Genomic DNA, 27,973 nt, shown 5'->3' with positions numbered 1-27,973 from the left:
TATGCCTTTAATTACTTTATCCTTCAATGCAATCCTTGATGTTGGAAGAAAGAAAGGGCTATGGTAAAACATTGAAAAGATTAAAGGACCAAATTCAAAAGAAATCTTTCCAAATCCTCTCAACTGGTCCTTGCAGGAATTTTTGAAGACTGGTACAGCAGTGGCTAATTTAAGGAAGCATCTTCAGTGAAATGTTCTTCTATGGCACTTTGCAATAAGAAACCTCTCTACAAAGTCATAAAAGTGTGCTTTCCCTCTGATTCTAGAATTGATAACTATAATCTATACAAAGATGTTTATAATGGGGTTATTTGTCTTGATAAACTTTTGATAAACTTCATAAATATCAAAGTGTTCCCATTTTTATAAAAAAAATATTTTTAAAATGTTTATGCATAGAAAACTGGAAAAACAGACCTTAAAATGTTACTAATGATTGCCTCTGGGTAGTAGAATCATAGAAGTTCTTTGTAGTTTTCTAACTTTTCTGCATTGCAAATAAATTAGCTTTGTAATAAAAGGAGGGGGTATCCTAGCCCCTCACAATAAGAAGTAACAAAGCAGCCTTACAGTACATCATTTTTGCTTTTTTGTTTTTAAGGCATCTCAGGTATCTTCAGTCACCCTTTAAAACCTCTTCTAAATTCTTAAAACATAAGCAAAATTATTTATTATGGCAAAGAGACTCATTTTAAATGGATCAATTTAGTATATGTATAACCCTGTATATATAAAATATGTGCTATCTATATATACTTTACAACACACTGGGACTCTACAATTACTGTGTGCATACTTTTTAAACTCATTTTAGGGATTGTGATATAGCAAAAAGTGCTCTTCGTTCTCTTGCGTAGCACCCTACGTTCATCACTATCATAGTACTTATCACACTCTGTTATGATTTTAAGTTTACCGGTCTTTCTCTTTTGACAACTGTTTGACTCCAGCATTTATGTTAACACAGTGCATGCAACATAGCTGACGCTTATTATTGGATGGATGGATGGACGGATGGATAGGTGAACAGACTCATGCACATGTGCATACACGGATGGATGCATGGTCAAAGAGATAATGGACCAAAGAATAGATAGTCGCATGGATAGACAGATGTATGGACAGAGGAATGAATGTACCAATGTAGACTTTTAGTCATGAAAGCCTGGTACCAGTTCTCACTCTCTAATAATCATCTATGTAACAGGTAACTCTACCTTTCTCTCTTATCCACATACAAAATAAAAGTGATTAGACTAGCTGACATTAGAAGAACCCTCCTAGCTGTTAAGTTGGATGACTAAGACTTAGCCATAATTTTTTCATTTTAAGAAACTAGAGAAGTTTGCTGGTGGATTATCTTTGCTTTTTATAATCCTGTTGATCATGTTTAAGATTAAACCAATGCCAAATCTTTGACTGGGAATCACTGCTGATCCTACCATCATTCCTGTATAAAACATGATGATTCACATTAAGATGAAGGCTATGTGCTTTTTAGAATTGCAGTACTGTGAGGTGTAGACTGAGAGTCTCAAACACTAACCTACTACGGGCAAACTAAATTTTCTTTCTTCAATCTATGACAAAACACATTCCAATCTACTGGTGACGTTCTATCTTTAAAAAGGAAGAACTTAAAGGCTTTTTGCAAAGCAGTAAAATACAGTCCTTGATGATATAAATGTAGCCACTTACCTTTTACTTTTTTATCAAACTTCTTCTGTTTCATTTTTTCTCGGTTTTTCTGTCGAACTTCCTTGGCTTCTTCTAATGCTTCCTGACTTCCCCAAACTTCAAGAGCCCTCTTCTCAATCTACAACACAGAATCCATATTTAAATTAGTTGTGATTCAGCGTTATAAAATGTTAGAATTACTAAGTCCCCAGGCACCTAAGAATGATCTGAATACAATTTTATAAATATTTACAATTTAAAAGATTTTAAATATTGACAAGAAACGACTCTATTAATACCTGTCTTAAACCTATGAAACCCGCAGTAAATGTATGCTGAATTAGCTTATAAACAGAAAAGTTGTCCTCTGACTTTAACTGTTTCTCTAAATTCAGCTTTTTCACATCAATCAATAGAAGTACATGTAGTCGGTAAGTCTAATGAGTTTTGGCAGGCTCACCTCCCAAAATTTACTGACCAATTAGCCACATGAGAGCTAAGTATGAGGTAATCTCCAAAAATCCCCTAGCACAGAAAATCAATCACTACTACTCTTCTCCTCCAGAATCAATAATAGTTGCCATCTACTTGACTAACTTCTGATCTTTAGATATGCGTTTTTAAAAACTCTGGCAGCTGAATGACTTTAAAAATATTCTAGTTTTAAACTCTGGGTTACATATCTTTACTCTTTATAAAATTTATTTACATTTAGGAGAAAAATATTCTAGTTTTAAACTCTGGGTTACATATCTTTACTCTTTATAAAATTTATTTACATTTAGGAGAAATAATATACACATGAAGAATTATACTCAGGATATCTCACAACGTGTTAAGGGGGCCAAAATAGCAATCAATGTAGCCAAATACAAATTTCTTCTTAATAAAATGACATATTCTCATTTCAAAAGTTCCAAAACATCACATTTTCCAAAATTTAACATCTCTGAAAATGCTGCATCACCAAAGTGCTTAACAGTACTTTAACAACTCTGAGTCTAAAGTGGTTCAGAAGAATTGGATTCTCAATACAAAGAAGGTTAGGAATACCTTAATAAAACTGTCGTTCTTGCCTTTTCCTTTTTATGTTCACACAAGCATCATATATAGCAAAAAACTATAGTAAGTCTAACAACCCTAGTTCAATAAGTATAAAATAAAAGCACCAAGTGGGAAGAAAACATTAGGTTCGGTTTAAATAGTATTTTCCTTTTTAATAATACATAAAATAATGGTGATCAATAGTGTCCTTTGTTTAATAAAATTTAGTATACGTTTGGTCTTACAATGTGGTTTCTCAATTTTATTTGAAGATACTAGGATTTTCTGTATACTGCAATTCAAATTGCTCTAAAGCAAGGCCTCCCAATATTTTTATATAATGGCACGAAACTATTATGTTTGTACCATTCTGGGGTAGATACAGGAAACTACTTGTGACTCAAGGCAACCAGCCTGGACATGGTAGCAGCCCTAGGCACTAAGTGTATTAAATATCTTGGCACATCTGTAACATAATTATCTGTAACATAATTACAGCAAGAAGAGTTAAGAAGATCTATTCTGGGACATACCAGAGTTACCTGGACACTTGATAAGTTTCAGAAGAGTATTTCCCAAATGGATTTAGATTTTCGACATTTGTGAAATTTCTGAAATTTTTTTTTTTTTTCAAGATTTTGTTGGGAGTCTGGGAGTGGGCAGGAAAATAAGCTATGACTCTTACTCTCAGCTTTTTTAGTTTCCCATCTGTACTCCTAACATCACCCAACAGTAATAAATTTGCTCCAAAGTACTACACCAAAAAGCAAAATAAAAAAAACATGTCATTAAATGTCACATATGACTGACTCATATGTAAAGCAACAAAAGGCAAAGGATCTTTTTAATTCTCTAAGAAAAACAAAACTAATTACAACTAATTCATTTTTAAATTTTCACCTGTCCCAGGGTTTAAAATGACTGAATATAAATAATTAGAGACCTGTAATTTTAAGTAGAGTTTCATATCACCCCACTGGGAATGATGAGGATTCTTCTTCACAATAAATTTAAGAGCTGGTTCTCTTTTTTCTAAATCACAGTCTTTCAGAAGGTATTCTTGTTTTGCTTCTGTTTTAGTTATAAGCTTGTGTTTATCATCAGCATCTCTGAAAACAAATTAAATCCATTATATAAGTTAATTATTTTGAATAAATTGTTTTCAAATAGCTCAACAACCTGGGGCTGTGCATGCCAAAAGGAACATATAAAACACTTTTTACCTGCAATTCTCATGGTCAATTGCAACATAAAAATTCTAACAACAACAACAACAAAAAGAAACCTTTATCTTTTACTTATTCTGAGCTTTATTTGCAGCAAATTTATGTCATTTAACAGTTTATGAACTTTTCTACTTACTTAAATTCTTTCTTTTCCCCAAAGGATTTGAAATGACTTATAAGAGCATGGCGAATATCAATGAGAACTAAGACTCAATAAGCAAAAATTTATCAATTAAAGCATAAAGTCAGGATGGGCAGGACATAAGGTCTAACTGCCCCAACACAATTAAGTTTCTAGTTGTCTCTGAGCTTTTTCAATGCCAAAGTGAAAATGGAGACATAGTCAATTACACAGTTCTCATGCATCTGTTCTCTATCTACATACCAGGTATTGTTCAAAGCATGAGGAATACAGCAAAGAATAAAACGAAGCCTCATTCCAAAGCCTCAAGCTTATATTCCAGTAAAGGAGAAGATAGTCAATAAGCAACCATAATAACAGATGTGCTATAAAGGACTATAAAGTATGGTAAAGGAACAGAAATTTTCAGATAGATTAGGTAATCTGAGGCCACTGGTGAGGGGATATTTGAGTAGGGAGGGCCCTTAGGAAGTCAGAGAACATTTTGAATAGCTAGTGAAAGAATGTTAATACTGGAGAGAAGAGCAAATGCAAAGGCTCTAGGACTGTTTGTGTGCTTTGCAACTGGAACTCACAGCAAGAGGGCTGGTGTAGCCAGAATGCTTAAAGTGACAAAGAGTGATGAGAGAGAAAGCCAGAGATAGACAGGGGCCCTGTAAGCAACTTTATTCTAAATGGATCAGAAACCATTAAAGAGTTTTGAGTAAAATGCTATATGAAGAGACTAATGGTGCAAAAGCAAGGGCAAGAGACCAGTTAGATTACCACTGCAGTGGTCCAGGCAAGGGCTGACGGTGGCCTAGTCTAAGGTAATGGTGGGAGAGAGGATGAGGAGTGAGTGGATTCGGGATATGGTCTGAACACGGAACCAAATGGATTTGGAATTAAACAAGGAATAGCCAATGAATAAAGATGGCCTTTACTGGAATGGTAAACATTTAAGAAGAGGTATAGGTCAGGGAGGGGAGACTTAAAATTGGGAATACCTTTAAGAAAGCTAAATAATTTGAATCATAAAGGAGGGAACAGGTAAACTACACCAAACTAAAATTATAATCTTCAAAGATGTTGCAACAGAATGGAGGACTGTGTTCCTAGTTGTGTTTCAATTTAAAAAGTATATTTACTCCAGACTACCACAAAACTTTAAATTGATACATCAGTTGCTTTCAATTTCTCATGGAAATAAGATCATATGTGCTAATTCAATTTTCAAAAGCTATCTTAACTTTAAAGAGAGTCATAATACTATGAACTTCAACCGCTCTGTGCACTAATGCCACTATATGTCAATAGGAATAGTTTATAATTTGCAATTCCAATGGGTGCCAGAATATTTCATTACAGAGGCAATCATGAGACCAAAAACACCTCCCATTCTATCTTCCAAGGAGTTTATTCAGCAACGAGTCAATGGTGATGGCTCCTAACGTCTGCAGCAGGGATGCTGAAAAAGGAGGTCCTCAGGCAGGTGAGGCACTGATCTAGTGCTGGAGGTCTAAGACATGGGAACAGGTAAGAGGGCTAACAAGAATCCAAGACAGGGTCCTAAGGTATGAGAAACACTAACACAGGACTTGGCTGAGATAAACAGTAGGGACAGGAGAACCATGTGGAGTGAGGAAGGTTATTGGGGGCGGGTGGGGGATATAAAAAGAGGTTAAAGGCTCGGAGAAGAGAAAGAATGACAGAAGAATGTGATCTTCCCTCATCTAGTCGCTTCCCTGACTGTTCATAAGAATAAACACTGAACAGAAAGAGGTGCTCTGAGAGTACCAGAAGAGGGGCTGGAGGTTTGACTCCCCTCTCACTGAGGGCCCCAGTCCTCTGAGCAAGGTGTTGACATACAGAAACAGGGGAATTCTTAGGGGATGAGCGGAGAGAAGGGTTAGAAGCCTGCCACTAGGAAGAAAAGAGAAAAGAAAAAACAGACCAGAAGAAAGGAAAAGGGCATATCTACGGCAGAACATAGGGCATTCCTAATGACATGGAATATCATAACTTTGATAAGCAAAGGCTTCCTGTACTTCTTTGGCAAAATGGAAACCATAGAAATGTTAGGAACCCCCCAAAATAAAAATCATAATTACTAAAATGATATTAAATCTAAATGGATTGTTTTGTCCTAGTCTATATGTAAACATTAGCAATTAGAAGATTGTCTGAAATAAGTACCTGCAGTTATCACAAGTTGCCAAATCAAAGTGGTTCATAAGATAAGAATCCATAAATTCTCTACTACATTCTTCACATATTGCATAATCAAATTCCATAACAGGTCCTAAAGAAAAGATTAATTCTTTAAGTTTCCTCTTTGGGGACTAAAACAACATTTCTCTACATTTTATTAGCTTTTCAACATACATTTTCTGCCAGACAAACACATTTACATAAAAGACAAAATAAAAACTTGATTAATCTTACCTTTATCCAAAAAAATTTTAAGAGGAAAAAAGAAAAAAGGAATAAGGGGGGAAAAATCTATCAATTGAAGTATTTCTGAACCCAAACCATGTGTAAAGTACTTGTATTAGTTTTGTACTGCTGCCATTAACAAATTATTACAAACTCAGCGTCTGAAACAACACAAATTTATTCTCTTATAGTTCTGTAGTTTATAGGTCTGACACAGGTCTCAGTGGACTAGAGTTAGGGTGCTGGCAGGACTACATTTCTTTCTGGAGGTTTTAGGGGACAACCTATTACCTTACTATTCCTAGCTTCTAGAAGCTGCCTGAATTCCTTGACAACAGTAAAAGAGAGACAACGCAGAATTCACTTTCAAATGGAAAACTTTTTCTTTCCCCACATTCCATCTCCTACCCACAGAGAAAAATTGCTTTCTCTTCATCTGTCTCAACCACTAGATTGTGCATTTCTTGACAATAGAGAGTATTTAGCTGTGCATCCTCAACACCCAGCACAGAAACTACTCTAAGTAAAGCTAGATTTTTTAAAGGACTTCAAATATCTAGCTAAGGACCTTTATCCTATAGAAGAGGTTTTCTCAGCAAGTCTGAAAGTCTTACTGAGTCTTTAGGTTGCTTGCTACTGCCAAGCCCCAATTCTAAAAACTGCCATAACCGCCAATGGGAAGAAAAGGGGAGCTGTCATTGCTCATCATTTGTTCAACATACTCCAATCACTGCCTTCCCTAATCTACTTCTAACACAAGAAAGTCAGTTAATATTCTACCATCCACTGATCCTACTAATTTCCAAACTATAAGAAAAAAAAAAAATCCCTCTTCTTTAGATAATAGAAAATAGAGTCGAATGGTATCTTCAAAAAACTGACTACTAGACTAGAATAGAGAGAAACTGTACTCAGAAATACCAATTAGGAGGCTACTATACAGCTTTATTAATCAACAGCCAATAGCCATAAAGTGTGGATATATTTTCTTAATTTAAAAAATTTATAATGCAAAATTTTAAATATACAGAATGATTTAACTCCACCAATTGTTATACATTCATCGAGAAACTGGTAGTCTACTCTAAGCAAGCGCCTTCCCTCTCTCCCATTTATGTATCTATTTATTATTGATATAGATTCATAGAGTCCTATTTTTTTCAATAGTATATATTTATTAGTGTTCTAAACTACTTTGGTGCTTGAATTGTCTAAGATTTGGCTACTCGGAGCCCTCTCAAACTGGCTTCTATGTTCTTATAACAGCCTTCTATCACTTTTTTGACACTTTAATTTTTTTTGACATTGCATAATGTTCCAAGCTCTTCTTGTAGCCACCTTGCACCAACTGTGGAATCAGATATTTTTCTGAAGGGCCCTGGTTCCTTTTAGTGAGGAACAGTATCAGAGACCAAGATCTGGTCACCAAGATCTGCTCATGCTCCTTGGACTGCCTTTGCTTCCAGGCACTGTGGACATACGGACATGGACACACACACACACGCACCCCCCCACCCCCACCCCCACACACACACTCGTATACTCTTTTTTATTGAGGTATAACTGACATATATTATAATGATCTCAGATGTATAACAATGATCACGGTAAGTCTAGTTAACATGCATCGTCATACATAGTTACAAATTTTGTGATGAGAATTCTTAAAATCTACTTACCAACTGTTAAATATGTAATAGTGTTATTACCTACAGTCACCATGCTATACATTATATCCCTATGACTCATAACTGTAAGTTTGTACCTTTTGACCCTTCGCCCATCCCCTAGTCCCCATCCCCCTGCCTCTGGCAACCACCAATCTGTTTCACTTAGCATAATGCCTTTGAGGTCCATCTATGTTGTTGATTATGGCAAGATTTCCTTCTTTTTATGGCTGAATACTATTCCATTGTGTATATATACTACTTTTCCTTTATCCATTCATCTGCTGCTAGACATTTACATTGTTTCCATATCCTACCTATTATAAATAACACTGCAGTGAGTATGAGGGTGTATATATCTTTCTGAGTCGGTGTTTTCATTTTCTCTGAATAAATACCCAGACTTGGAATTATTGGATCATATGGGAGTTCTTCTTTGTAATTTTTTGAGGAACCTCCATACTGTTATCTCTTGGTTTCTAGCCTCTCATTTCAGCCTACTGAGATAATTTTAAGTATGTAATCCATCAGTCATTGGCTGTCTCTACCATTATAGAGTAAAAGAAAATGTCTACCCTAAGTACAGCAGTTCCTTGAATAACACTTCATTCAACACTGTTTTATTATAACATTGACGAGATGCCAGAGGAACTTAATTCTTGTTTATATCAATTAGCCTATGGTAAAACTTGTTTTGTTTCATATCGTGTCACTTAAAGGTGCAGAACCTATCAATGGCATTGAGGCCTTACTTCACACAAAACTCAAGTTAAGTTAATCATTGCCAAGTCGGTTCAATTTTTACTAGCAAATCTGCCAAACTTTATCTCTCTTACAAAACAAACCTACTCATTAACTAAAATAAGTGTGGCAACTTATTTATGTAACATCAGTTAGCAAATAATTATGCATGTTACTCAAAATGACTAACCTAGATACCTATTTTCTGAAAACACACTTTACCTGGTTGATGAACAACATTCCCAATGGCATGTTTTTCTTCTTCTTCCTCTTCCAGAATGAAGCCTCCTCCTGTGTCAATTATCTTTGGAGCTGCTTTTACATTAGCCATGCCTATATAAAAAGTAAGTAAAAGAGGTCAACAATTAAACTAGGTAAGCCCATATGTTCCCATGTGCATAAAAAGGAACTTTCTTTAAATTTAATATATATCAAACAAGACAAGGAATGTCTATTATTACCACTTTTATCCAACATTACACTGAAGTGTTGCAATATGGCAACAAAACAGGCATAAAGTTTAGAAAGTAGACCAGTCTTTATTCACAGATGACGTGATTACGTATGCAGAATATCCACAGGCGTATACAATTAGAATTAGGAAATAACGTCTAGGGAAGAGATGTGTAAAACCTCTACACTGAAACCACCACTAAGAGAAATCAAAGACCTAAATAAATAAGAAACACACCATGAAAGGATTGGAGGCCTCTATTTGTTAAGATATCAATTCTCCCCAAATTTATCTATTCAGTGTGATCCCAGTCAAAATCCCAGCACTTGGGGGCAGGGAAAGGGGGGAGGTTTGAGGTGGGAGCTGACAAACTGATTCTAACACTTATCTGTAACAACTAAAGAATTTACACTATAAGATTTAAAGATTTACTATAAAAATTCAGTGATTAAGATAGTATGATACTGACACAAAGACAGAGATCAATGGAATAGGAGAGAAAGTCCTGAAACAGACATACATATATTTGGTCATTAATTTACAGCGAAGGCTCCAAGGCAATTAAGCAGGAAAAAAATATTTTCAGTAAATGGCAGTGTGATTCATGACAAAGGCTGGACTACAAATTAGTGAGGAAAAACTGGTCTTTTCAATAAATGAACTTTAAACCTACCTCATACAATACACATATAAAAAAAATTAATGGATCATAATCTTGAACGTGAAAGGTAAAATAATGCTTCCAGAAAAAAAATATAGGAAAATAATTTCACAAACTTGAGGTAGCCAAAAATTTCTTAGTAGCCAAAAGTACTAACCATAAAAAAAATTACTAAATTAGTCTTGATTAAAATTAAAAACTTCTATTATTGTAGTCAGCAAAAGACCATTATGAGAGTTAAAAAAAGACAGGATGCAAATCGGGAGAAGCTATTTGCAATATGCACACTTGACAAAAGACTGAGATTCAAAATATGTAATGAAATCCTATAAATCAAGAAAAGGCAAATAAGCCAATTTAAAAAAAAAAAAAAAGGACAAAAGACCTGAATAGGGATTTCACATGAGGATATCAAAATAGCTAGTAAGTATATGAAAAAGTTATCATCACATTAGTCACAGGGAAAATACAAATTAAAACCATAATAAAATATTATTATACTCCCACAAAAAAGTAAACAGTGCTCTTAAGTGACACATAATTTCAGATGGAATAAACTGCTCTTTTTAGGATATCACAAAAAAGAATATACATTCAAGTGCACATAGAACACTGTCTAGGACAGACATGTTAGGCCACAAAACAAGTCTCAAAAAATTTAATCATACCAAGCATCTCCTCTGATCAAAATAGTATAAAACTAGAAATCAGCTACAAGAAGAAAACTAAAAAACACACAAATACATGGAAGCTAAATAACATGCTACTAAATAAAGAATGGGCTAATAACAAGATTGAGGAATCCAAAGGTTCCTTGAAACAAAAACATGACAACACAAAATCTATGGGACACCATCAAAATAGTTCTAAGAGGGAAACTTACAGCAATACAGGCCTAGCTCCAGAAATGAGAAATTTATTAAATTAATGATCTAACCTTACACCTAAAAGAACTAGAAAAAGCATAAAGCCCGAAGTGGATAGAAGGAAAGAATAATAAAAATCAGTGGAAAGAAAGAGAATAGAGTTTTAAAATACAATAGAAGAGATCAATGAGGGCAAGAAGAAAAAAGAGCCCAAATTTAAAAAAAAAAATCAGAAATGAAAGAGAAGTGACAACCGACACTACAGAAATACAAAGGACTACAAGGTAATACTGTATACAATTACATGCCAACAAATTAGACGAACTTTAAGAAATGGATAAATTCCTAGAAATCTTCCCTGGCTGAATCGAGAAGAAACAGAAAATCTAAAAAGACCAGTAACTGCTAACAAAATCAAACTGGTAAACAAAAAACTCTCAACAAACAAAAGCCCTGGGCCAAGTGACTCCACGTTTAAATTTTACCAAACATTTCAAAAAACTGTAGGGGATGGATGGCTCCTAAACTCATTTTACAAAGCCAACCTTACTCTGATATGAAAACCAGAGACACTACAAAAAAAATGAAAATTATAGGCCAATATCCTGATGAACATTGATGCAAAAATCCTCAACAATATATTAGCAAATCAAATTCAGTAATACATTAAAAAGTTCATATATCATGACTGAGTGGGATTTATTCCTGGGATGCAAGGTTGATTCAATATCCACGAAGCAATTCACACGATGCACCATATACACAAAACGAAGGATTAAAATCATAATCATATCTATAGATGCAAAAAAAGCATTTGACAAATTCCAAAATCCACTTATGATAAAAAAAATAAAAATAAAAACTCTCGGCAAAGCAGGGATAGAGGGAAAATACCTAAACATAAAAAAGCCATGTATGACAAACCTACAGCTAACATCAAACTCAATGGTGAAAAGCTGAAAGCTTTTTAATTAACATCAGGAAGACAAAGATGTCAACTTTCACTTTTATTTAACATAGTACTGGAAGTCCTAGCCACGTCAATCAGACTAGAAAAAGTATGAGGCATCCAAATTGGAAAGGAAGAAATAAAACTGTCATTATTTGCAGATGACATAATACTATATACAGAGAACCCTAAATAGTCCACCAAAAAAAAAAAAAAAACTATTAGAATAGATAAATTCAATAAAGTAGCAAGATACAGATTAATATTCAGAAATTAGTTGCATTTTGATACACCTATAACAATCAGAAAATTAAGAAAATAACCCCACTGACAATTCCATCAAAAATAATAAAAGACCCAGGAATGAATTTAACCAAGTTGGTAAAAGACCTGTACTTGGAAAACTATAAGATAATGAAAAAAAAATTTTTTAAATACAAATAAATGGAAGCATATACCATGCTCACGGATAGAAAGATTTAACATCATTAAAATGTCCACACACAGATTCAGTACAATCCCTATCAAAATACCACTGGCATTTTTCACAGAACTAGAAATAACCCTAAAATTTGTATGGACCCACAAAAGACCCAGAAGAGCCAAAGCTCATAAAGAACAAAGTTGGAGGTACCACTACCTGATATCAAACTATACCACAAGGCTACAGAAATCAAAACAGCATGTTACTGGCATAAAAACAGACACAGATCAAGAGAGCCCAGAAATAAACCCACACCTATATGGTCAATTAATTTATAATGAAGGAGGCAAGAACATAGAATGCAATAAAGACAGCCTCTTCAATAAATTGTGTTGAAAAAAAAGGATCACTTTCTTACATTGTATACAAGAATAAACTCAAAATGGATTAAAGATTTAAATGTAAAACCCAAAACCATGAAACTCTTAGAAGAAAACAGGCACTAAACTCTTTAACACCATTCTTAGTAGTATATTTGGGGATGTGTATCCTCCAGCTGGAGAAATAAAAGAAAAAATAAACAAATGGGACTACATCAAACCAAAAAGTTTTTGCGCAGTGAGGGACATCAACAAAAAGAAAAGACAACCTACTGAATGGAAGAAGATATTTACCAATGATACATCCAATAAGAGGTTAATATCCAAAATATATAAAGAACTCATACAACTTAACACACAAAAAAACAAACAATCTGATTTAAAAAATGGGCAGAGGACCTGAATAGACATTTCTCCGAAGAGGACACACGGATGGCCAATAGACATATGAAAAGATGCTTAACATCACTAATCATCAGGGAAATACAAATTGAAACCACAATAAACTATCACCTCACAGCTGTGAGAACAGCTATCATCAATAAATCAACAAACAAGTGTTGGTGAGGATATGGAGAAAAAGGAACCCTCGTGCACTGTTGTTAGGATTGTAAATTGATGTAGCCACTATGGAAAACAGTATGGACATTCTCCCCAAAATTAAAAATAGAATATATGACCCAGCAATTACACGCTTCTGAGTATTTATTTGAATAAATCCAAAACACTAATTCAAAAAGCTATATGTACCCTTATGTTCACTGCACTGTTTACAACAGCCAAGATATAGAAGCAACCAAAGCATACATTACTGATACACAAATGGATAAAGATGATGTTGTATATATATACAATGGAATATTACTCAGCCACAAAAAATGAAATCTTGCCATTTGTGACTAAATGGATGAACCTAGAGGGTATTATATTAAGTGAAATATGTCAAAGAAAGACAAATATCGTATGATTGCACTTAAATTTGGAATCTAATAAACAAAACAGAAACAAACTCATATATATAGAGAACAAAATAGAGGTTGTTAGATGGGAGGGGGTGGGGGAAGGGTGAAAAAGGTGAAGGAATTAAGAAGTATAAACTGCCAGTTATAAAAACAATCACAAGAAAAGAAACATAATCACTAATATTGACTATGAGTGGTGTCAGATGGGTACAAGACTTATCGGGGTGGTCACTTTGTAAGTTATATAAATGCCTAATCGCTATGTTGTACACCTGAAACTAACATAATATTGTATGCCAGCTGTAACTGAAAAAAAAATGTTCACAAAGGTTTTCTTCATAATAGCTCCAAACTGCAAACAACCCAAATATACATCAAGAGGAAAATGGAAGAACTGTGGTATAATAATACAGAAGAATGCTGTACAATGTATAAATGAGCGAACTACAAATTCATGCAACAATGTAGATGAATCTCTCAGATACTATGTTCAGCAAAAGAAGGCAAGCACTGTATGATTCCATTTATATGAAGTTCAAATAAAGGTACTTCTACTAACCAAATGGTCACAATTGTAGGTACGTCTGAGGACAGGTGGCTAAGAAGTGGCATTCGGGAACCTTCTAAGGTTCTTGAAATGTCTATATATTGATCACTGTGGTGTTTCGTAAGCATTTACATAAGTTAAATTAGGTGAGTACATTTTACATATCAATGTATATAGGTTATAGCTCTTTTTTTTTTAAAGGCAAATTTAATAGTATTAACTTGCTTAAGTCACTCTCCTTTTCTGGCCTCAATTTCTTCCTCCATTAAACAAAGGGATTAGATTATAAAAAGCCTGGTTTTACTGTTAACAGCAATTCTCATGCTATGTTCCAAATCCATTTAGTAGATGCTCCTCGACTTATGACAGGGTTGTGTCCAGATAAACCCATCGTAAATGGAAAATATCATAAGTCGAAAATGCATTTAATAACACATAGTTTTTCCGCTATCCTCCCTTCTTGAATGTTTTTTTTTTTTTTTTGGTCCAACCCATTTTGTTTCTGCATGACTGTGTTTTTTAAAATCCACATCTCCTCTCATATTGTTCACAACATTTAAAAGAAAATGCATTTAATACTAGAGTATCAGTTGTTTACCCTTATGATCATGTGGCTAACTGGGAGCTGTGGCTCACTGCCACTGCCCAGCAACACGGGAATGTAATAATGCTTATTGCTACTTAGGAAAAGATCAAAATTCAAATTATGGTTTCTCCTGAATGCATATAGCTTTTGCACCATAAGTCAAACCACTATAAATCAGAGATCGTCTGTACATATCTAGAAACCTTTATGGAATCATGAATATGAATTAATCAATGCAAATGAACGACTTTTGGTCCTGACTCTAGAATGCCTCAAGTTGAAAAACCATAAGAAAGCAAGGAGACCAGAACAACTAAAAGCGGCTGGAATTTGCAGATTCAGTGTCAATATGACTATCAAGACATGCAGCCAGCCTGAGACTCTTCTCACTCTTCCTTACTTCTGGCTCATGAAAAAGGACAGCAGATGACAATGCTTTAAACTGTGCTCGACTACTCACACAATATGGGATGTAGCTTAAGAAACACATGTACTTATTATAGATAGTCCTGAACACCTGCCTATCAACCAACTATATTTTAGGAACCCTGGGGAAGATTACTGCTTGACCACAGTGGAGAGTATATAAGATACATATATCCAGAGACATACATACATGACAGGCAGCCAAGGGCTACCCTAAGAGAGGAAGAAGAGGAAATCCAGACAAGAGTAACACCCTTCTCTCTTATGAATTAGAGAGATGCCTAGTGTAGCAGAGGCAACTGGTGGCAAAGAAAGGCCCTGAACCCAGCGTCAGATGATCTGAGTTCCAGTCCTGATTAGCCTGTGCACTTGCTGGAATGAACCTGAGAAAACTCCTCGCCTTTTCTGGTCCTCAATTACCACCTCATTAACAGGGATACCAAATTCTGCCCTAGTTGTTTTCCAGGTTAGCTTGAGAATCAAATGAGCTCATCTGAAACATGTAAAGCACAACAGGTGCTACTATGTTAGCCTCACGAAGGCGGTAGGTATATGTCTCTTTGCTCTTTCTGGAGCCTTGCACATAGCAAGCAAGCACTGTGCTGGATACAGAATATGCCCTCAATCGCCCTTCGAGGATGAATGAGGGGGCAGGTGCTGATTACTGAAATGGGTTACAGGTCTAAACGCTTTACGGAAAGACAACCTCCAGCCCGGCAGATGCTGCAGGAAGAGAACAGAAAGGGAAAGCTGAAATGCTAACTTAGGACACTGGCTGGCACCTCCCAATGAGGGGACTGGGGGGTGGGGCGGTGGTGGCGGCTGCATCCCAAAGCTAAAGACGGCAGCTGGACCGCCCAGGTGCAGTGAGGAAAGCCCGGGACTGGGAGTCAAGATTCTACCACGGAACCGCCCTTTGGTTCGGAACAGCTCTGCTTCAACAAGACTCGCTGAGCAGATTCCCTCCCGGGACGGGGAAGGGTGTGCGCGCAGACGCGAGGGGACACGACGCCACACACGGGACGCGGTACCCGGCCTGGCAGGAGAGGAAAGGGACAGGCGCCGACAGGGCCCAAACCTCCGGTAGCCGCAACTGCCGTCGCCGCGTAGGGCCGGGCGGCCAGCCGGGCCTGGCGCAGCATCAACGCCCGCTGCCGCTTCCGCTCGATGCTCGCCCGCAAGGACGCTGGCAGCTCCGCCGACTGTTCTGAAGCCGCCGGCTCGGGCGAAGTTACTTCGGCCGCCTCCATCTCCAACTTGGAGAACCGCGGCCCTGGCCCAGCGCACGCGCATTGGCGCGGCGACGCGCTCCCACAGTCCCGCCCCCATGCCATTACCGCGTCCGCGCAGGCGCCACGGTGAGGGAGTGCGCCTGCGCAGTTTGAGGAGCATCAGGCGGACGGAGTCTGCACACGCGTCGGGGAAAGAACACCTGCTAGCTTGTAACCTGGGAGAAGGGTGGATAACAGATCACTTTTTTAGGACTTGGTCGTCTTTAAAATAATAGTTTCGCTTGGTGGTTCAGCATATAGGCTTTGGAGTCATACCTAGATGAAGTCCCAGCTCTGACACTTACTGTCTGCGTGATCTTGAACGAGTTATTAATCTGAGTCTAGTTTCTTCAGTAGTAAAATGAGGATAATTACGCAACCACTTCCTCGGTTGCTGGGAACGTTAGATGTAAAGACTTTCGGCACAAGCGTACAAAAATGATGGCAGCTGGTAGCAATAATGTCAATCAAGAGAAACCAATAAGTGATTGATCTGACTTGACTTTGGAGGCATGGCCTAGGGGACAGAGCCTTAGATTTGCAATGAGAACACCTGGTTTCAAACTCGTAATCGCAGACAAATGCAACACCTGGTACCAAGGCTAGTCTGCATGAGCTTGGCTATCTTTTCCGTGGAATATTCCTTCAGTGAGAGTGAGCTGCCACCCGGTAGACAATAGGTTTGGATTGGCGCCAAATCTTGACTCCCAAAAAAGGTGGCAAATGGAGCAAAAGAAACATGAATGCTTTTCCAAAAATATGTTTTTTTGTTTTTATTACAAGTAAAATTGAAATCAGAAAACATTAAGTTCTAATCATATACCATTTAGGACTAGTTTTTAGAACAATCTGGCACATTGAGGTTTCCCACTAATACTCAATGGTTAAGGTCTGAGAAGCACAACCTAGTGGTTTTAATCTATTGACTATACATATATTTAAGTTGTTGAACCTTACATAAGGTGGATAAATGCTCATATCTTCTGACTGAACTGGAGGGAGAGACTTCAAGCTGCTACTATTCCCTATCCCATCAGATCCCTCTTTCTCCTGACTCATTGATCTCGTTCAGGTGATTAAAATTTCAAATTCCATGTAATACCAAAACTACAAGCAAAAAAATTAAAAATTAGATAAACTGAAATTTTGTGCATCAAAGAACACCATCCAGAAAGTGAAGACAACTTGGAATGAGAGGTAATATTTGCAAATCATATCTGAAAAGTCTGGTATCCAGAAAATTTAAAGAATTCTTATAACCCAATAACAACAACAAAAAAAGGCAAGCGATCCAGTTTTTAAATGAGCAAAGGACTTAAATAGACATTTTTCTAAAAAAAGATATACAAATGGCCAATGAGTACATGAAAAGATATCATTACTCATGAGGGAAATGCAAATAAAAAGCTCAATTAAATGCCGCTTCACACCGAATGACTAGAATAAAAAAAAAAAACAAATAGTGTTGACAAACGTGGGGAAATTGGAACCCTTATGCATTGCTGATGAGAATATTAAATGATGCTGCCGTAGGAAACAGTTTGGCTATTCTTCAAAAAGTTAAACATAGAATTACCATATAAGGCAGCAGTTCCACACCTGGAATTGAAAACAGGTGTTTGAACAAAAACTTACACACAAATGTTTATAGCAGCACTACTCACAATAACCAAAAGCTTGAAACTACCCAAATATCCATCAAATGGTGAATGGGTAAACAAAATGTGATATATTCACACAAAGGAATATCATTCAGTCATAAAATGAAGAAAGTAGTGAATCTTGCTACAACATGGTTGAACCTTGAAAACATGCATTTCTTTTATATAAAACATTCAGAATAAGCAAACTCATACTAACAGAAAGCAGATTAGTAGTTGCCAGGTGCTGAAGGAATTGGGGACTGGGGAGTGACAGCTTAATAAGTATGGGGTTTCCTTTGAGGGTAATGAAACTATTCTAGAACACTGGTAATAGTTGCACAACACTGTGAATGGTAAGAAAGAATGGTAAATTTTATAATAAATTTAAAAACGACTCAAATTCCAACTGAACCCAGGCAAATAATAGAAGTTAACGAACCTCTCCAAGTATGGGACTTGGGCAAACTGGAGTGAGAGGGCACCTCTTGAAGGGGACAGCTACGACACAACTTCCATAGGTAGCTGTCAAGACAGAATTTGGGCCCATGTTGCCAGATTGCCCAATGCTTCAAGAAAAGTAACTACTTCTCAAACTTTAATGCACATATGAGTCACCTGGTGATCTTGTTAAAATGCAGATTCTGATTCAGTAGGTCTATGGTGGGACTGGAGAATGTGCATTGCTAACATGCTCCCTGGTGGAACTGCAGCTCCACTAACCACACTTTGAATAGTAAGGGTCCTGCTCACATGTTCTCAAGCTTAGCAAGCACATTAAAAGCATCTGGAGAGTTTAAATAAGACTGATGCTGAGGCTTCACCCCTAGATTGATGTCATTGGTCAGAGATGGGATCCGGTCATTGGGATTTTGTAAGGCACACTCCCTACCCCGGCACCCTCACCCTCAGATAATTCTGATGGGCAGCAATGTTTGAGAGCAATGTTTAAATGACCTCTCTAGACTACAATACTCTAAAAGTCTCTGAGGCTGTGCAGTATTTCTAGAGAACAAGGTAACAGTTCTCCCCCAGGGAAACTCTTTGAGAATTAGCCCCTAGAACCTCCTCCCCAACAAAGCATTCTAAGCTTGAATACCGAAGGGCATGGACCACAGCTCAGATGCTGTACAAGCCCTGGTGTTTTGTAACTCTTGACAACCTGTTGGGTTTCTTTTGATGGGTAACTCCCTCTCCTTTGGCTTCCTGACCTTTGTTAGTAAGTTTCGAGTAACTGGATCTGAATTGTTAGCTGACGCCTCATCCAAGCTAAAACGAGACTCCTCCTTTAGAGAAAGGAAGAAGAGTGCATGCCCTGATCTGTACATCCCACACAGTGACAGAAGCTGTGGGGCTTGCCCAGAGCACAGCAGCATGAGTCACCTCGGTGGGGGCACAAAAGGAAAAACAGACAAGGATAACAGACCAGTGAGTGTGTTCTTGCCTCTCTCCATTCAGTCTAGGGGAAAACCTATAACTGCATCTATCTTCCTGCTTTGTACCTCTCTCATCTCCCAGACCAACTGTGATCTCGGCTGAAAGAGGGGTAATTAACAAAGCACAAAAAGAATGGAAAGCCCTAACCTGAGCCTGAAAAAGAGCAGGCAGGTAAGAATGAAAGCCAGGAAGGGGAAGGAGAAACTTGGCAGTGTTTCCTGACAGGGCCTCCTGTCTAAGAGCATTAGTGGCGTTATTCATGCTCAGATGACAGGATGTGAATATATTTGTCTTTATTATCAAGTAAATAGTAAATGTGTGTGGCTTTCTTTTTCATTTGTGTTTTCCCCCTGATTCCCTGGGGCTTTAACCCTTAATGTGGTCACTTTGAACATCGTTGGCATAAATTCACAATAAGAGAACATCTGGTGGGAAGGAGCACACCAACGGGGGAACTGTCTGGGACAGGGATGCAGCAACAGAAATTAGCCTGATCCTGTTGACTTAAGCTGTATTGATTTAGTAATCCAGGAAATACAGTCTCTTTTTTGCTGTGACTGACCAGGCAAACACTCCCAGAGAAATTTAGATTTCAACCTCCTTGAACCAAAAGATAAAGGGATTGAGGCAAAAACATCATATTGGGAAATTTGATCAATAAAATGTGTGTGCAAAGGGATTTAGAAAACATCTTAAAGACTCATAAGAATTTTCTTTCCAAAAGCAATAAGGAGTGGGAAGGTCCAAATGATTCAACTAAGGACAAGTCCTAGGAAAAATGACTATCGACTCTAGAAGCCAAAATCCTATGTCATTCATGGACCTTCCCTACTGTATAGTCCCCAGATCCAGAATGGCCCAAAGGACCTTTCTTCTTACTGCTTCTTTCAGGAAGCCTGCCCTGACTTCCTTCCCGAGCTGCCGTGAACCTCATGTGTGCTGCTGCTGTAGTATTTCCCACCGGAGGCGATCCCTCCCTGCTCTCCTTACTAGATTGATTATGAGGTCCTTGAGAGGTGGGACCATCTGATTCATCCCAATATTTCCAGGGCCTAGCATAGTATCTGGCACAGAATAGCTGCTCAGTAAATGTTTGTAGAATTAAATAAAATGAATGCTACTGAATAGTTGTATGTTTCAAGATCAAAGGCTGAAACGTACAACCACCTTGGTTTTGCTGATACACGTGTGATGACAGGGAATTCTACTTCAGAATAGCTTATTCCATTGTTGTCTAGCTTTAACCATTACCTATTGCAATAATAATAACAGTAATAAGAATAATAGCAAACTCTCAAATTGGGCTTACTATATGGTAGGTGGTTTTTTAAAGCATTTTAAATTTACCAACAATCTAAATCTTCATAACTACTCAATAAGTATTTTCACTAATCCTAGTTTATAGATGAGAAAACTAAGGCACAGAGATGTTCAATAACCTGTTCAAGGTCATCAACTAATAAGTGACAGAACTGGGTTCAACCAGGCACAGCCCAGCCCCAGTATCAATATTCTCAACCACTAAACTACATAAGTCTCGAAATTAGAACAAATCTTCGTCTTACTTCTTCCACTAGTGCTAATTATGCCTGAGTTAGTGCAGAGCTGGAATCAGAAACCGTGTCCTTAAAAAACTCTACGTGGCTAACCAAATGACTCGAAACCGAGAGGGCTGTCTGCCTGAAGCCTAGTGCCAGAGCTGTTGTTGCCCGTCTTAGGTAGGACCAGTGGAGGATGACTGTGGTCCAGGTTCATCCGTCATGTGGATGTACTACAATCCACATAATAGAGTTATAGGCTTGTGGTTTCCTGTTTTCTTATTACCCCCAATTGGGGTTTTCCTTTCAATTACCTTTCTAATAAATGTGGTTACAGCTTCCAACCACAAACCACTTACATTTTATTGGCTAGTGCTTTCTCTAATAGTAAGAGTTCTGTTGAATACGTGAACTATTTATCACTAGATATATTTATTTTTTACAGTTTTTATAATGTTTAGATGTTGGCCGAGTGTTCCTGGCCCCCATTCGTTCTCTGGTCCCACTGCTACTGGCTTAGGTTAGGCCCTACCATCTCTTGCCTGAAAAGCCTCTAAACTGGTCTCCCAGCCTCCAGGCTGACTCTTTCTAATCCATCCCCCATATGGCCCTTCTGCTTCATCTTTCTCAAGCACAGCTTGGACCATGCCATTCCTCTGCTCAAAAATCATTTGTCTGCAACTAATCTGAAGTCCCCATCACCTTGTTCCAGCAGCCCTTTGGGGGACTTACCTTTCATGAGTTTTCATTGAATTTTGTCTTTAGTCAAACTTTATACTTCAGCTAAACTGGCAAGTTTGCATTTTATAGACCTGTCTTGCATCCTTCTGCTTCTAGGCTTTGCTCTACCCACAATTCTTTTATTCATTCAAATGCTTACTCATTCTTTCATTTGTATATTCACAAATGAATACACAAAGCACTCATGATGGGCAGTGTCCCCCAGCTTTATTAGATTGAATTCACATACTATACTTTAAATTCACCTAGTTAAAGTGTACAATTACATTATTTTAAGTATATTTTATTCATAGAATTGTGCTATGAATAAAATATACTTAAAATAATGTAATTGTACACTTTAACTAGGTGAATTTAAAGAATTGTGCAACCATCACCACAATCAATTTTAGAACATTCTCATCAGCCCAGAAACAAACCCCATACCCATCAGCAGTTACTCCCAATTTCCTTTCAAACCACTAATCTGCTTCTGTCTCCATAGATTTGTCTATTCTGGACATTTCATGGAAATTGACTATACCATATGCGGCATTTTGTGTCTGGCTTCTTCCACTTAGCATAATGTTTTCAAGGTTCATCTATGTTGTAGCATGTATCAATATTTCATTTTTTAATTGCCAAATAACATTCTATTGTCTGGCTATTCCAAAGTTCATTTATCGATTCACAGCTGATAGACATTGAAGTGTTTCCACTTTTTAACTATTGTGAATAATGCTTCTATGACTATCCATGTACAAGATTTTGTGTGAATATATGTTAATCATTTCTCTTGAGTATATATGTAGGAGTAGAATTTCTGGGTAACCCTGAGTTTAATATTCTGAGAAACTTCCAGATTGTTTTCTAAAGTGACTGTACTATTTCATATTCCAACCAGCAATATATGAGAGTTTCAATTTCTCCACATCTTTGCCAACACTTATCTTTTTTATTATAGCCGTTCTACTGGAAGTGAAGTAGTATCTCATTGCATTTTTTATTTTCATTTCCTTAATGATTAATGATGTTGAGCATCTTTTCATGTGCATGTTGGCCTTTTGAAGATACCTTCTTTGGAGGAACGTCTATTCAAGTCCTTTGCCCATTTTTAAACTGGGTTATTTGTTTTTATTATTGAGTTGTAAGTGTCCTTCATATATTTAGATACCCCAGGGTTTTTAATTATTTTCTTTATGCTTTCTGTATTTTCTAAATTTTCTACAATGATCATGAATTACCTTGGTAAACAGAATATATAACCAATATGTGATACTAACATATATGAACATATAGATATTGTCCTAATCAAATTTATCAAAGATATTAAACTGGAAAGAATGATTAATGTGTTTTTGTTTTATTTTGTTTTGTTTTTTTTTTAACAAAATTAAGATCCGTTTTTGGAGGACTAGAGCTATGGGTCAGGTATAAAATTAAGTGGGATATGTGTAGACTTCCTTATTTCAGTTTAAAAATTCTGTCAGGGCGTTTGACAAAGTGGTCTCTTTCTGCATAAGTGGGGGTGGCATTAGATGACCTTCAGGACCATGTTCAACCTTCAATGTCTATGATTTTCAGTTTAGGTAGGGGTAGACCTCTTTTGAGAAGGGTTAATGAAAAAACAACCTGCAGGTCTTGGTGCCCACAAACTCAGTAGGAACTAACATGTGACATGACTGATAAAAAAGAGATGATGTGATTTGAGGTGACACAAACAAAAATAGAATTCCTGAACTGAGGAAAGTGCTTGTCACAGTTTAGGGCTGTCCAGACCACATCTGGAGCTTGTACCCACTTCTAGACATCACCGAAGGACTCAGAGCCATCCATGTGGCCAGGATGGAGGGAAGGGCCAGGAACCCTATTACAAGGAGAAAGTGCTGTGGGGGCAGGGCGGGGGGCCAATCCAAAAGGTTCACGATCAAGGTGCCACATCTCCAAAACACTTCTGGGGCAGAGGGCACAGATATGGGCTGCCAGGCCTTTATGCTCCCATTTATGGAGATTCACAGCGGTCTCACTGGGCAGGATTTCTCCTCACTTGGGACGACCAGACCCAGGACTACACTCATGGCCCACTCCAATGGCCCCTCATCTCTCTGGAGTTGAAGACAGAAGTGGCAACAGGGTGAGAGTCTGAACCGAGGTCCATACTGCTGGGACAAGAAGGCACCAAAGACCTTATACGGTAGCAAATTCACGTTGTTGTGGGGTCCAAGCTCATAATAAAAACAAATGAGGCGACTTGGCTTTTTAAATGTATATAAATACTTTCACTTCCACAGATAAATAAACATTATGCCTATTTTCCTTAAAACAATGACTTAGTCTTAATTTTACTACCAAAGACACTTATCTTTCTTATCAAACACCTAGTAAGAAAAAATGTTTCTATTTTTGTTTTACAATTTAAAAAAAAAAACAGCATAAGTGCAATGACAAATGGCATCACCAGTCACCCTGGTTACTGGGCCCAAAGAGGCCGAGCCTTCCGCTTCATTAAAGAGGAGCTAAAAATCTGGGGTTTTGTATAAAATTTTCTAATTCCTAAATGTTGATGTCGATGTTTAGAAAACATCATGCAGGTTTCAAATTCCTTGCCAGCATCCCTGTCTCTTAGCTCTGTTTGTGTATCCCTGGGATTGGAGCTCATGCCCGCAAAAGCAGCCATCTCCGTGGACTGCTCTCACTGTTAGGAATGGATTCCTTAGATGAAATTGAAATCAATCTCTTTATAGTGCACTAGCCCAACCACCTTGACTTGCATAGTCTCTGCCATTAATCCTAACCCTAGTCTTTAGGCCAACGCATTCACTCATTCACGCAATCATTCACTCATTCATTTACACACACATGCACACACACACCAGGGGCTCGGTTGCTCAGCACCTGTTGAATCCAGTGGATCATGATGTAAGTTCCCCATGAATAGAAAATGTGTTTTATCTCTGAGTGTCTTGGATTCTCCTTCCCATATAAGGCCTGGAGGGAGGCCCAGAGACTCCCTAAGTGGGAACCCTGTGTTCCCCTAAGTGGGAACAGTGTAGCCTCCCGATTCCTCTCCTGGATAAAAGCTCCTTGGGAAAGGTCCTTGTGGTCCTTGTGGTCCTTGTGTGTGGCTCTCCTGGGCAGCAGCTTGGCACAGTGTGTAGGAACTGGGTTTTACTGGACCTGTGGCTCTGGGCAAGTCACTGATGTCCAGCCGAGGCCTCTCCACGTGTTAAACAGGGGCATTAATACCCACTTCATAGCATATTTTGAAGTATTTATAAGTCATTTAAAAGGGGAAAGTGCTACATAGTGTCAGGATTTCTGAGGAGTGGTATTGATTCCAAGTGGAAGGAATTTGGAATCCGACAGGGCTAGGTTTGAATCTGGGCTCAACGACTTCAGGCAGACTATCAAATCTCTATGAGCCTCAATTTCCTTATCTATAAGACTGCCTATTCTACAGGCCTTTTCTTTGGATTAAAAATTAGAAATAATGGTGCATGTTGAATATCCTGTACAGGAGGTGCCAGCCAGGAATGGGTAGCTATTGTTGCTGTTACTGAAAACCAGTAGAGGGCACCAAACTATTCCATAAGTAAAACCTGCCTGTTGGCCTGGCCGCAAGCACTAGGAAGCCTTTATACAAAGGCTGCGGTAGATCCACCAAGTATGTAGGTTTACACACACACACACACACACACACACACACACACACACACACACACTCCTTTTTATTGGGAAGTTAGAAATTACACTTTACATTGTACTATTTTGTGGGAGGAGGATCGCCTATTACCAAAAGCAGCTCGAAGTAACAGAAAGAGCCCCCAAAGAAGGCTCTCAGAACAGGGCTGTTCTGTGTGACCTTGGACAAGTCCCCACCTGTGTCTGGACCCCCTTTTGAAGCCCAAGAGGGTCATTTCTAAGGAACCTTCTAGCTGCCTATGATAAGATTTCAGGACAAATACATTTCATGGGGGTCGGGATGGAGGGGACGAAGGAAATGACCTTTGGATGCCCTCACCGGGGCTGAGATTTGATGATTTATACCCAGGCAAGGGAAGCCACATATGCCTAATCCTGGCCTTACAAAGGAGTGCGGTTGGAGGAGTTGGGTGGTGGCGATGTTTTTCTGCAAGTGCACATGATGCTTATCATCTTTTGTGTAGGTTGATGTGAAGCCACGGAGACCACCCAGCCTGACAAAGAAAGGAATTCTTGTCTGCTGTTGACAGCCCTCAGGTTGACGGCCTTCCATTTGCCCCGGAGGCTGTCACTCGCAGAACAATGGCAGCAAGCAGGGTGGCTCTCACCTGAGACTGGCGCTGCCGCCAGCCCGGAGAGGGGGCAGGCCAGGATTGGGGGTGGCTGGCTGCTGTCTCTCCACACAGGATCTGCAGGCCGTAAGATCATTCCCGCCTGCAGCAGACATGCTTGGAGAAGCGGTAGAGGATTATCTTGCTCATGGATGGTGTCTCACTATACAGGTTGGAAAGCAGCAAGCACTTAAGACATTACTCTTCATTTAGAAAAAATTATAATGAATTAGTGATACGTGCAAAACATAAATCAATCTCAAACGCGTAATGTCGAGGGAAAAAAGCCAGACACAAAAGAGTACATATTGGAAAATCCCATTTCAATGAACTTCTAGAGCAGACAAAACTAAGCTGCTGTGATGGAAATTAGAAGAGAGAAAGGCTTACTGCATAGGGACATGGAGAAAGTGTCTCGGGGATGGAAACATTCTACATCTTGACTGAGTGTTGACGACACATACGTACATACATCCCTTTGAAAACTCTGTACTATACACTTAAAATCAGTGCATTTTACTGTTCACGAATTAGACGTTGATGAAAACTGAATTGCAAAAAAAGTTTATGACTCCTCATTCTCAAAAGAAATGCATGTTCACACCAGGAGACTGAAAAAAATATGATTTTTTAATAAGATGAAAATCATTCATCATCCTGTTATCCAGAGGTAAACATGGCTATCATTCTGATATTGATAATGCCAGGCCTTTATTTTCACAAAATGAATTCATTTAGCTTTGTAAAATGCATTATCATTAATTTATGCATTGAGTTGGCAATATAGGTTCATTGTTAAAACTTCAAAAGGTAAAAATTGGCATAAATTAAAAATAAATCTTCCTCCCAGTTCCCCTCTCCTGAAGCAGTTACTCCCATCATTTACTTGTATATTATCCCAAAGATACGTTATGCATTTACAAGCATATATACATGACGATCCTTAAGAAAAACATGGTAACATACTCGACACACAATTTGCACCTGTATCGACCTGTATTTTTACTATATAACAACACGAATACCTTTTCATGTCCTCACAATTTTCTACAATGTCATTTTTAAGCAGACTTTTGATTAAAGTAGAACATAAAGACAGAAAATTATAAGTATAAAGCTCAAAGTGTTTTCATAAATTAAAACTACTTTTAGATCCAGTACCAATATAAAATAATAGATCATTACCGGCATCCAAAAAACCTTTTGGACCCTCTCCTAGTTACTGTCTCCTCTCTCCCAAAAGTAACCACTATCCTGACTTCTAATTTCTAATGAGTTTTGCCTGGCTTTTTAAAACTTATATGGAGGAATTATGTCATGTTTATTCTTGTGTCTATATTCTTTCACTCAACAGAATATGAATGGGATTAATTCATGTTGTGGCAAATAGCAACAGTTCATTCACACTTGTTGCCATATAGTATTCTTTTGTATAAATATATCACAATTTATTTATCCATTCTATTGTTGATGGACATGTGAGTTGCTTCCAAGTTTTGGCTATAGCCATTACGAATATTCTTCTGATGTCTTTTTGTGAGCATATGATATATTTCTGTTGCATACATGATTAGGAATATACACTGAGTTTGTTTTAGTATATTCACAGAGTTATGACACCATCACCATCATCTAATTTCAGAACATTTTCAACACCTCAGAAAGAAATCTTGAACTCATTAGTAGTTATTCCCCATTCCCCCAGACCCATCCCCTGTTACCACTAACCTACTTCTATTTCTATTCTGGATAGACTAATAGTACTTGCATATTCTGGTCATTTTATATAAGTCATGAACATACATAAAATACACATACAATATGTGGTCTTTTGTGTCTGGCTTCTTTCACTCAGCATAATGTTTTCTAGGTTTATCTATGTTGTAG

The 27,973-nt window shown here is 37.7% G+C and overlaps 1 protein-coding gene across 5 annotated transcripts in view; it reads right to left on the bottom strand.

Moving 5' to 3' along the window:
- Positions 1-27,973, bottom strand: part of XPA (XPA, DNA damage recognition and repair factor) — a 79,020-nt gene that overhangs the window by 10,272 nt on the left and 40,775 nt on the right. For 2 of the 5 annotated variants that reach the window (XR_004949986.1, XM_016146277.2), the window contains exons 1-5: positions 16,246-16,470; positions 9,135-9,245; positions 6,265-6,370; positions 3,665-3,830; positions 1,699-1,816 (exon numbers count right to left, since the gene is read on the bottom strand). Coding sequence is in view for 4 of the 5 variants with exons in the window: in XM_016146277.2 (XP_016001763.2) it covers positions 1,699-1,816; positions 3,665-3,830; positions 6,265-6,370; positions 9,135-9,245; positions 16,246-16,417 (673 nt within the window). In the remaining variant the exon portion in view is untranslated. Of the gene's footprint in view, positions 1-1,698; positions 1,817-3,664; positions 3,831-6,264; positions 6,371-9,134; positions 9,246-16,198; positions 16,218-16,245; positions 16,472-27,973 lie in introns of those variants that run through there. The other 3 variants (XM_016146278.2, XM_036217804.1, XM_036217803.1) reach the window with 3 other exon arrangements.

Source organism: Rousettus aegyptiacus, unplaced genomic scaffold (assembly GCF_014176215.1).
Source record: "Rousettus aegyptiacus isolate mRouAeg1 unplaced genomic scaffold, mRouAeg1.p scaffold_m13_p_3, whole genome shotgun sequence".
Lineage (NCBI taxonomy): Eukaryota > Metazoa > Chordata > Mammalia > Chiroptera > Pteropodidae > Rousettus > Rousettus aegyptiacus.
Note: the sequence above shows the minus strand (reverse complement) of the source record. Positions and strands in the feature narration are given on the sequence as shown.